The sequence below is a fragment of the Narcine bancroftii genome, chromosome 3 (genome assembly GCF_036971445.1).
Source record: "Narcine bancroftii isolate sNarBan1 chromosome 3, sNarBan1.hap1, whole genome shotgun sequence".
NCBI lineage: Eukaryota > Metazoa > Chordata > Chondrichthyes > Torpediniformes > Narcinidae > Narcine > Narcine bancroftii.
In genome coordinates, this window is record NC_091471.1 from 170,636,392 (window position 1) to 170,648,536 (window position 12,145).

The window sequence follows — 12,145 nt, forward strand, 5'->3', positions numbered from 1 at the left end:
GCTAAACACAGTTTAAAAATGTCACCATTTACTGAAATTCTCATGGAACCATATCCAAAACAGGGCATAAAACCTTCATGAGAAAAGAGTGGTAGATGATAAAGAAAACATCCAGAGAATGAATAAAGAACTGAATTTTCTTCATATCAGCCTAAATGATTAATCACTTTCCCTCAAACATTTAAAACTCCTTGTAAAATATCATGGACGCAAATCTGTGGACTCCTTCATAAAGAACCCGTATTGAGAGAGCACAGTTTTATGTATTCTCATGATCTCTTATTTGGGGAAAAGGGAATGGCAAGGGGGTGAAGTGGGGAGAGGAGACTGTCCTCAGGGGAGGATAGGATAAGGGGAGATTCAGTGTCTGCTGGTGAACTCGATAAAAAGCAAAGGACTTTGGCGCTGATGATACACAGGGAATCTCTAACCATAGTAAAGGCACGGACAGAAATGTCTGCAAATACAATGAGTATTAAATAGTGGTGGAATGATAAATGATGATGCCTTTCTCTGTACTATCAGAACAGCAGCTTAGCAAAAGATTTGTGATTTCCCATGTAACAAACACAATGTTAACCATTGGATGCATGCAAGACCATTTTCTGTGTCATTATAAATCACCCTGGGACCTCTAGTTTAGCATTAGCTCGATCAATGAAAGTCAAACATGCATTCAAGAGAAAAATACAGTATATACCAAGGTGGAGAACTGCAGCGATTAAAGAGAGGGATGATGTTTTACCGATAATATGCTTTGTCACTCTTACCTTTTGTACTAAAGGCTGGAGTCCTACAGAGGCAAGTTACAATGAAGAAATAGGAAAACATCAGGAAGAGAAGGCAATGATGTAATCCTTTCAATTTATTGCTAGATAAGTGACTCATTGTGAGTGGAACAGGCTTAAGTTCGAGGAAGAATGTAACTTTACCATGGGAGGCTCTCAGAATTACGAAGGGAAAAGTTGACTCTTTGAAGTTGTCTGAGAGTAAAGAAGTGTTTATCACCTATTCCATAAAAATGATGCACCATTCATAACACTGAGGTATGGTTAATTATTAGCTGTCGCCATGAAATCCCCCATATTTCAGTAGAAGATTTGCTTACATCCATAGGCATGGAGTTTGATTGGCGTGTGCTTTCAGGCCCATATCATATGCCAAATTCTTATTTAAATCAGGGGGAGTATGGATGCACAATAAATGTTGCATTTCCAATGATTCCCAGTTTCAAGCAGCAAAAGGAAAAGAAAAGCAGAAGAACAGAAATCATGAAAATGTCCAGCAATATAATCAAAGACCACAAATAGATGCATATGGAATGAATCCATCACACCTTTTTCTTTGGAGAGAGCCTCTATTAATTGCCTGCCAGATGTTTTATTGGTTCAGTGCATTTCATGATTGGAATCCCCCATTTCAGTGCACAGCAAGCAATCGCAAAACTACATGTCACTTATTTCTTTCTTCCCCTTGCAGAGGAAAAATGTCAGGTATCAATAGCAATATACAAAGGCAATATAGCAGATAAAAAAATAACATGTTACATGAGATCTCATAGAATCATAGAATAATCATAGCTTAGAAGGAGGTAATTCAACCCTTCATGTCTGTGCCAGCTCTTTAGTTCCACCCATGGACACCATTTCTTGACATATATTTATCCAATTCCCTCTTGAAGACTACAGTGGAACCTGCCTTCATCATATCTACATAAATTTCATTCCAAATTCCAACCAAACACTGCATATTAAAAAGATGAGCTTCCTCTCAATTCTCTTCCCCGTTATACCTATGATCTTAGTAGAAGTTTCCTAAAGTACAAAAGTTTTCAAGTTTGGAATGACACAACTGATGTAACAGGAAGTAAGAAGCCATCACAATGAAGGACATTAGAAGCAATGGAAAGTGGTCTAATCGTGGGGAGAACTGTGTGAGAAATGGGGGCATTTTCACAACAGCACATGTTACTTGACTGGCTGTGCAGGCTCATCAAAGTATGTTTGGTGTTATTTTTCTCTTCTAATCTTTTTAATGAATTGAAGAGAAATGAGAAACAAGGAGTGAAAAAAAATCTGAGGATTAAGGTATCGAGAATGTGCAAATTTCTTCTGCAACCTGGCATTAAACCAGAGGAATAGTTCAGGAACTGAAATTTGGAATAGATGAGTTATCTCTTAAGGAAAAGTTGGACAAGAAAGGCTTTTGTCTGCTGGAGTTCACCAGAGGGAGGAAAACCTATAAGATCCTAAGGAGCCTTGACAGGGTGGATGGGAGAGGATTTCTCTTGTGGAGAAATCTCAAGGATGAGACATAATACTGCTTTTTTCTGGGTGGGCCAGGCATTCATTGGTGCAGGGACACTATTTTGCAATATCTTCATGAACCTGTTGCCATCTGACCCACTTCTCTTAAAGTGCAATCCTTAGTTCTGAAATCTGCATCAGTCCTGCAAAAAAAAAAAATCCTCAACACTTTCATGTTCATATTCTCTAAGAGCATAAAATCCCACCGGTTTTCGAACTACAAATCACACACTTTTACACTACAAAATCATTGTATTCCATCAATTTCCTTCTATTTAATTATGACATTTGCCACTATCTCAGTGCATCTAAAGCCCATTCTCCTGCTCTTTCCCCATACCCTTCGATTTTTCCATTTTTCCATCCCTCCAATTCCACTTTCCTGCAAGCAATCGTATGAAAAAGGAGCAGGAATTACCCCTCAGTCTTCAATAAAGATCATGGCTGTGGTGATTGTAAGGTGCACTGTATTACATTTGAAATAACCTTTCACCCCATGCTTATCGAGAATCTACACACCATCTGACTTAGATTTGGTAGTTTCGTGGTCACCATTGCCAAGGCTTGATATTTTAAAAAAAAATATATTTATTCAATTAAATGTCTCTATTGTTGAGTTGGGATTTGAATTCATGATTACAGATCATTAGTCAAGGCCTTTGGGTTATTTATCCAGCCGTGTAACCATTACACTAGCACAACACTTCTAGAAAGTAAAAACAAGAACATTAAAGTGTTCTTTCAAGGAGGTGAAATCTATTGACCTTAGTAGTGTGACTTAGACCTACAGCCATTTCACTAACTGTTCTGTGAAATAGTCTATCAGTCTGTTCAGTTCAAGAGCAATTTGGGCTAAGCTTTAATTGGTGGCCTTATCCTGATACCAGCATCCTGAATTCATGAATTCATTAGGATGAGGAAACAACACAAACATATTCCTCCTAAACAGCCTTAAACTGTACAGCACCAACATTGATTGTTTTACATTTATTAATCTCCCACCTCTATCAGATTAAACTAATTCCATCCACTCCTGTTCTTACTTTTCTCTCTAACTTCACCCCTTTATCTTCGCAATGGCTTCTTTCTCCATCATCTTCACCATCTGTCCAGTACCCTTTCACCTCACTAGCTTCTTTCCCCCTTTGTATTCAAATATCATCTTTTTTTTCCACTTTATTCTCACTAAAGGGTCCTACCAGAAATACTGACTGACCCTTTCTACCCGTGGATGATGTGTGACCCCTTGAGTTTTTCCACTTAGCTCAAAATTCCAGTATCTGTGGCTTGTGTGTCTCTCTGTGTGAGTTGGCTGCTTGATATAAAAGGATCACCTATATCCTGCTTCTGAAGACAAAAAAAAACGACAGAAAGAAGCCAAAATATTTATAACAATTTAGCAGTTGGGGCAATCTTATGGAGGAACTTGGGAATCCAAACATCAAAAAGGCCAACTAATCTAGTCTCAGCTATTTCTTAATGGAGACTTTTGACTGATTATTGAACAATGGAACTCAATATATGTGCACCATTCAATGCAAAACCAGTTACACCCAGGCTCCCAATGCAGCCTTTTTGGAGTAATAGCCCTATTCTAACAGTAGCAGACTTGGCAGCTTAATCAAGAACTGGGAAATATAAGCAAGACAGGAAAATAGGGAGTGGTTTGACAGTTTAAAGAAAAGCAGACTGTCTTATGGCATCATTTATTGCAATTATATTTTATTGTTTAGATTAGCAGAATGGACAGATTGTGAAGTAATGGACAGAGCATCCCTTATCAGGGCTTGTAAATCACTCCCAAAGATCCAGACTGATGGTTCCTTGTCTGATTTGAGCAAACCACCTTGAATTGAAGAAGAATGTCATTGATTTAAAGCAGGGGTGCCTAACTTTTTAATTTTTAATTAAGACATACAGCACGTTAACAGACCATTTCAGCCCACGAGTATGTACTGGGGGTGTAGGTTAATTGGGCGGCATGAACTCATGGGCTAAAATGGCCTTTTACCATGCTGAATTAAAAATTAAAAGGTTGGCCGCCCCTGATTTAAAGTGATTTCTTTGCCAATAGCTGTCTAAAATGCCATTGAATCATTTATAGGCCTAATGCTCAGGCCATTTTGAACAATAGACTTAGCCTGGCCAGGAGGAAGGAGAGAAATAGCAAAGAAAAGCTCACACGGGGAGAATGTCTGTGGGATGGTCCTCGCTATGAAAATGTGATAAGAGCTGTAGTGGATGATCTGAAGGAGCAATAAAGAGACAAATGGAACATAAAAGAAGCATTAAGAGTGGGAGTAGATAGAATGACAAAGAGGGGAAGAGACTGAGAGAATATGAAAGAACAAAATGTGTGAAGGGTCAAAATATGGGGATAAAGAGGGATAGAGAAATATTTAAAAAAAAGAACAAAATACAGCTATCTAATCAGGATATGAAGCGAGTTCCCTCTGATGAATTCACCACGGATGTAATATTCCAACATGTAATCTTACTTAGAAGAACATATGCCATGTTCCTCATGAGATTTATTTGTGAAGCTCAGCCCACTCTTGCCAGTAACATTCCCAACAACCCATTATTTTTAAGGTTCTCTACTAACTCGTACATTTTTGGCTGCATCAGACAAATAAAAGCGATTGGCTGTTAAGAACATATTGTCATATCTTTTGTTGGTTTATATTTTGGAGTTTAAGGAGACAACCACAAAGAAATAAAGTTTTCTTTTAAATAGTTGGTCTCTGAGATTAAGGCCAAATTAGTCCATAAAAGTGAAATTATGTTACTGTTGATCCCTTTCATTATTTTCTCTAGCTTGTGAATTGCAAAGGATCCCAATTATTGTTGGTTTGCTCGTGGGATGTGGGCTGGAATTTATTGCCCATTTCCCATTGTCCTGCAGAGGTGAATGCAAGCTTCCTCTTCAAACCACCCTGAGTCCTTGCAAAGATGGAGCCCCAACTTTGTTAGGTCCAGATTCCCAGCATTAAGAATGCAAAATGAGGTCCATTGACCATCACGTAGAGCAGACTGACCGGTATCTGAATAATGCCTGAGGAAGCATTAAAGAATGCTGATAGTGCCATGGAGGAAACAACAGCTCAGACATGTCGCCTTCTGATAGCACGCTACTGCAGCTCCAATCTTCCTGTAGAACACATGGACAAAATGCTATTTGCTCTGACATAACCTAAGGCAATATCCATTCCACGGAGTGCCCAAAGAATGTGTTATTATAAAAAACAAAGGGAAGAGGATATGATAACAAGTCCACTAGTATCAGGCAAACATTTCTGATAATTCCTAAATTGCACATTCCAGAGCTTCACTCCTGTATTTATTTATTTTTCCAAACAAATCTTTGTTAACAGATAAAGTTTTGGCCCATTTGTTTTTAAAGATTTTCTGGAATTCATTCAGACCTATAGATGATCATCAAAAGCAGTTTCCTTTTTCGATAACATGCAAGTGTTTTAAACAGCACTTCATTCCATTAAATGATCCTGGATAGCTATTGTAGTAAAAGTCTTGGATCTGTAACAAATTATTGGTAGTTTAATGCGAATAGAAATTCTGATGTCCATGCAAACTTTAGAAACTGATGCCAATCTGTTAGAATGTAATCATGCCTTCCTATCAGTGGAGGTAATATAGTACCTCCACCAATGGGAGTAGATCAACACAAGATCCAAAAATTACTAAAAATACAAAATGCAAAGAGAAAAAAGTGGAATTACTTAGTCTATCTGGCAACATCAGTAGGGACAGAAACAGAGTTAACGTTTCAGGTCAATAATCTATTGAAAGGCTTGGAATTGTGATCAACCTGAACATTTATCGCTGTTTTAATCTCCACAACTGCCACCTGACCTGCTTACTATTTCCTGCATTGTACATTATGATGATGTGAAACATTTAGATGGCCATTTCCCATTATGTGTTGTGTGGAGACAGAAATTTTCAGTGGCAAAATGAAAATAAGGACAGCATAACTTAATAACCCGTGCAATTATTGCCCCTACACTCAAGTGCTTTTTATCTGTAGGATCTTCATGGTTAAGACTTCTTGTGCAGAATATCAAATGGGCTCAATTTCAATGAAGTTTACCTCCTTGCCCCAGTACCATTCACACATTCAGATGGTTCTTAATATCAATGTAAGCCTTAACACAAAAAAAATGTTATTCATATGGACTAATATGCGCTAATGGAGACCCTTTGATTGCCTTTATGGCAGGTAACAGTTGATGTAGAGTTGTGTATATTACATTTTTGTATTATTTATTACATGACAATAAAAGGAACTTTGAAATTGGATGAACTGAATACCTCCAGACAATGGCAAATAAGAAATAGAATTCCCCATGGCATTTGCTCAATTCTGCAAATGTTTTAGACCCTGTGCCAGGCTCAGGATTACTCTGCTAGCCAATCTAATGTTTGAAACATAGAATTAAATACTTGTTTGCCTTTAGCTTTTAAGGAAAATTGAACCCAAATTTTATTGCTTTCAAGCACTGGTCATCATTACTCTCCTGTGGTGTTTCCCCCTTCACTTAGAAAGCCAATTTCTCACAGTTTATAGTGTTGAAAATGTTTTAAGTGGTAGTCTGATAATAACCAGACAGCATTAATGGCTATACTCAGATCTTTAATGCAACTTTAAGTTAGTTGAGTGATGGAGCTTGGTAGGGTGCAGTGGGAGGTTGAGGTGCCTGTGGGATTATGATGCATGTTGAATCTATAAGTTAATGTTTTGTGAGCATCCATCTTTACTATTGTGTGGTTCTCATTATAATGTTTGTAAAATTACTCTATGTTTTCTCTCTTAGTGATTGCAGCTCCACCTATTAGTACAAGTGTAAACCAGCAATATCATTGTAATAGTCTGTACACTTGAGCATGTCTGCTGTCTTAGCTCTAGTTTTGTTTCTCTCTTCCGACACAACTAATGTTTGTTATGAGCAGTGCTCACACAAGACTGTGTACTACTTCCCACAGCCGGAAGAGGTTAAACCAGCAGATTTATCCCTTAAAGATGAATATTTCAAATTCACCCTTTTACTTACAAAATTGAGTCATTATTTGCTTTCAAAGGAAATTAATTTGAAATTTGTATATTTTAAAATTAAAATAATATACATTTAGCTTAAGCGGACACTCTGAAATTAAAGATTGTCTTGACTTCCTAAAGACGAATTTTGAACTGGGACATCAGGTTCCCTTTGATTTCAAAGCAACATCTTTTGATTTGCCTCCTGCGGAGAAATAATTTGCTGGGCCTGATTTTATTTACCTGATCTTAACTCTCATTCATTTAAAATTTCCCTGTATTGAGAACTCGGGCATAAATAATACTTCCAAAAAAAAGATGTTCACTGTGCTTGAACAGTAAATAATCTGAGTATCCCAATGGATGTTCTTGCAGTGTGACCCAAATGATTTTGTATATTTTTTCCTTCCAATGATTGAATTATTTTCAGCATTTTCCAACCTCCAATTTGTAGCCCAACTATTCTGTAGTTGTGTTACTCATCATTGAGAAAAGCATGCACTTTGCAAAACACTAAAGCAGCTTATGTGAGCACTGTTTCCTCTGGAATGTGGCCTCTCATCATTGTCTCCTAACGCGCAAAACACTGGCTAATCATGTTACTTGTGTGATTTTTTTTCCCGCAATGTGTTGAACTGCTCTTCTCTGACACTTTTTCTCCCTTTTTTTCCTTTCCTTTTTGTCAACTTTCTGCATTGGCAGAACATCTTGGAATTGAATTTATGGGTATGGACAAATAATTCCTTTTAATCTGCAGAATAGAACCTGACACCCATTTCCTTCCTCTGATTCCTATCTCAGTTTTCCTTCCCAAACCCCACTCCTATGCCTTTCTCCTGTTGCTTTTGGAAGGGATGATCCACTCATAACAGCCAGTCTGCCGTGGTCTCTGTCTTTTGTGATTGGGAACAAAGAAAGAGGCCGTGTGATCATCCAAGCTGCGCCGAGAGAAGTCGATGTGTAGTTAGCATTAAGCCATCTCGAGGCTGCTCCACCAATTGCACAACTCCATTGTTCCATTTGGATTTGAATTTGATTTCAATCATATTTAATGGCTTGACCCTTTATCTTTTTTTTGAAGTGATTCAAAGTAAATCACTGCATAATAACTTAAATAAAAATGGCTGTCACTAAAATAAGTGCATATGATTCCGAGCATAATAGAGCAGGACAGATATGTTTGATCGCTGATTTCAAGTCCTATTTGCAAATCTAACCTGAAGAAGGATTGAATGTAAAAGAATAAACAGTGCAGGTAATAAAGGAAAATTTCTTCCCTTAGTAAGCCATCATTTCAGAGATTTTAAAATAGTTTTACCATTTATTTGTCATTTCTCAAACATCACAAAGCATGGAATAAAATGGTGATTCAAAGTCATTTGAAGATTAATAACATAACCAAAAGCATTTTATCGCAGTTTCACAAAACCAGTTCTCAAAAATATCAAAATAAGCATCCAGACCTGCTTGATATGAATCTGACTTACAAATCTCCTTTTGCCATTTTGCCGTTTAGCTGGTATTTCTAAATTCTTGGGAAACAATGAATAAAAAAGCTAAAAGCCTCAAGGTCGAAGGAAATTGTGACCTGACAGTTTGAGTAGAATGTTCCAACAGTAATGTAAATAAAAATGGCCTCCATTTATAGGGGGTGACAAGTTTTTGTTTTGCCAAATTCAATGATATTTGTGGCTGAAGGCTGTGAAAATGCAGAACTATCTTTATTCTTGAGACATGGGGTTATGTGTTCAGCTATCTGTCCATGATTGGCCAAATAACTGCTGCTCTGGAGAATACAAAGAGTCTCTCTCCTCCCCAATCCACTTCTCTTGTTTAATTTAACAATAATTTAAAACATTTATTGCCTTCTCAAGCTAATGGCCACTTACTTGGGCCAATTTAAACTACTTTTAAAAGTAAAACCATCCACCAATTAAACATTGTTCTTACATTGATCATGGTATGAATCCAGTTCTTAAGGTCTTGTGAATTTATTACTCTAATCAGGGCTATGGTGAGCATCGTTTTTATGGTGGTAATCTTCCTCAGATTCCTATTGGCTGTCAGGAGAGGAACATTGTGTTCCTAGCTGGGGTGGCCTTGAACATCAGTGGTTAATTAGAGTAGATGTACAAGGCAAGGCCATCGACATATATTCTTCAAACAATTTCCAGACATTTGCAAAACAGGCCATGGAGAAATAATTAAGAAATGATAGTGACTATTTCCTCTTATGTGTAGAACTCCTCAGGTTCCAGTACGTTTGAGAAAGTGTCTTTTAGCCAAAGATATTTTAAACACAAAATTGAATAATGACAGCTTGCCAGAATTAAATCAGTTCTCTACCCTCAGGTTCCTTCATTGCTGGGGCACATGGGAATTTGGGCTGAGATTGTTGGGTTCATGGCAAATTTGTCAGTAAGCAAGAGTTTGAAAGGAAGTTTTTACTTAAAAACTTATGGAACCTGCAGAGATTTGAATTGCTTCTAACTTGGGAAGGAGTTATGAGAAATGAGGTTAGTGAAATCATAAAAATAAATAACACAATTAAGGAGCTCAGAGGAAAATGCAGAGCCACTTAAAATAGAACTTAGTAAATATTCCAGTCAGGCCCATGTGCACTCATGGAAAAATCCACCACATTCATTCTAAGCCAATCTCTTATTAACCACAACCAACCCTGAATCTGGATTCTAGCAAAGGAAGGAGATAAATAAATAGTGAAAGCAAAATGAGCTCTAATCCATAGAAACATGGGCTACTTAACCCATAAGCTTTGCATCATTAAAAGTTAGGCTTCTGTGCCCTCATGGCATCTACTTGTTGTTTCCCCAAATCCTTGAAAACATTTAGTAATTAATCTTAAATTAAATGTTTTAATAATTACTGACCCAGTATTTTTGCCATTTTCAGAAAAAAAGTTACAAATTCTATCTGCGTAGAGGTTTTTGCAATTTATTTCAACTAATTTTAGATCATAACCCTTTTCCTACATTGCTCAGCCAGATGAAATAGATTTCCATATCTATTCTCTTAGTTCTTCCTTGTAACATTCAACACCATCAAATCACCCCATAACCTTTGAACATCCAATGAATATCACTCTAGTTTGTGTAATAGTTTATAACCTATGCTCAGAAATCATGAGAAAGGAAAAATCATTCGGGTAAATTTATGCTGCATCCAATTGAATTCAAATGTAATCATTCTCATTTTTATCTTTGTTCTATTGTTTATCATTTCAAAAGTACCCAAGTAAGTCGGAATTAATTTTTGTGCTGGTTCAGTCAGTCGGTGCTTATGTTGTGTGGGACCATCCCTTCGCACTTTGCTTCAATCACTTCTCTCCCAGGTATTTCAATTTTATTTTCCAGTATCAGGCATGCTATTGCCAAGCCAACAGTTGACTTTCTAACCTGAAATTACTACTTATAAATTAAATTTCTACATTTCTGCAATCCTTTCTTTTTCTCATTTTTTTTTTAAACATTGCTCGCTGCTTTGGCGAGTCTAGGTTTCCTAAATTATTCCAGCTGAATTGATGTTTGGTCTTGTATGGACTTGGTGTTGATCCATCTGTTGTGATTGTCCCATGTTGTTATTGTAAATAGCAGGATGGCTATTGGCCAGCTAGACAGGAAAGAGGCACAAAGCATGTTTAATAATGTAAGCATGGTCACAGCCAGCTGTTGAGATAATATTTTCCTTTGTATTCCTAAAAATCAGGCAGTCTGAAGTTTTTGCACCGTACTTGAACTCTCTAATTTTTTTCTGCCTACTTACGTTAATGATTATTTAATGATCCACAGACCTGTATCAAATAGTTTACACATTTTTTTATTGCATTAACCCTCAAATTATATCACTCTTGTCTGAAACAAATAATAAATACAGAATTTATATGTCCAATTCTAAAACTTAATGTTATAAAACCAGGCAATTAATGGTTACTTCATTGCAAAGTCCCCACCTGCCTTGGTTAAAACCCTGGACCATATGCTTGCAGAGGCTAATTTATATCCCATTAAGTCTGATCTTTGATTAATGCTTTGGATTTGATAAGACCAGTATTCTTACACCTCACAGCTTGATATGGTTATCATGCGTATATTTTGAAAGAACTTGTTAAAACAGAGAAAACTGGAGTAGGAATAGGCCATTCAGCCCTATGCTGTTCTGCCATTCAATACAATCATGACCAATGATCTCCCAAGATTACATTTCCACACTCTTCCCCACAAGTGTCAGTCCATTTTGCATTGAAAAATGTATCTACTTCCTTCTTAGTATATTCAGTGTGTAGGTGTCCATGGCTTTCTATCAGAATCCATTCCATAGGCTCCAAATGAAGACATTTCTTTCAATTTTCATGCTAAATTTCTTGCTTTCTGACCTATGCTTCTAGATCCTCTAGATTGAGAAAACATCCTTGCTGCATCCTGTCTCTCTATTCCTATCGGAAAATTAGATCTCCTCTAAATTTTCTAAACTGCAATGAACTTAAATATAATCTTCAGCAGTCCCACCTTCCCAAGAATAAGTCAGGTGCAAGACAAACTTCAGATTTTAGTACTGATTTTCTATAATGGTTCATTTTTGTAAAATAAAATCTTTGTAATACAAAACTTTTATTTTAAACTTACTAATGAACATATCCCTAGTTCAGCTGGCCTCTGTTCTGAAATTTACCTTGGAGGTGCTTTACTCAGTGATGTTTCTTTGCCAGTGATATAAACCCACGGTAGATGTTGGGTTCCTTGTAAAGGCAGCCCGGTCAATAAGG

At 37.0% G+C, this 12,145-nt stretch overlaps 1 protein-coding gene across 3 annotated transcripts in view; it reads left to right on the forward strand.

Annotated features, from left to right (window-relative positions):
* Window positions 1–12,145, forward strand: part of nrg1 (neuregulin 1) — a 199,922-nt gene that overhangs the window by 166,847 nt on the left and 20,930 nt on the right. Inside the window, exon 6 of one of the 3 annotated variants that reach the window (XM_069925812.1) lies at window positions 8,065–8,088. The exons of the other annotated variants lie outside the window; for them this stretch is intronic. Within the exon in view, the coding sequence (XP_069781913.1) occupies window positions 8,065–8,088 (24 nt within the window). The remainder of the gene's footprint in view (window positions 1–8,064; window positions 8,089–12,145) is intronic. 3 annotated transcript variants of the gene reach the window in all.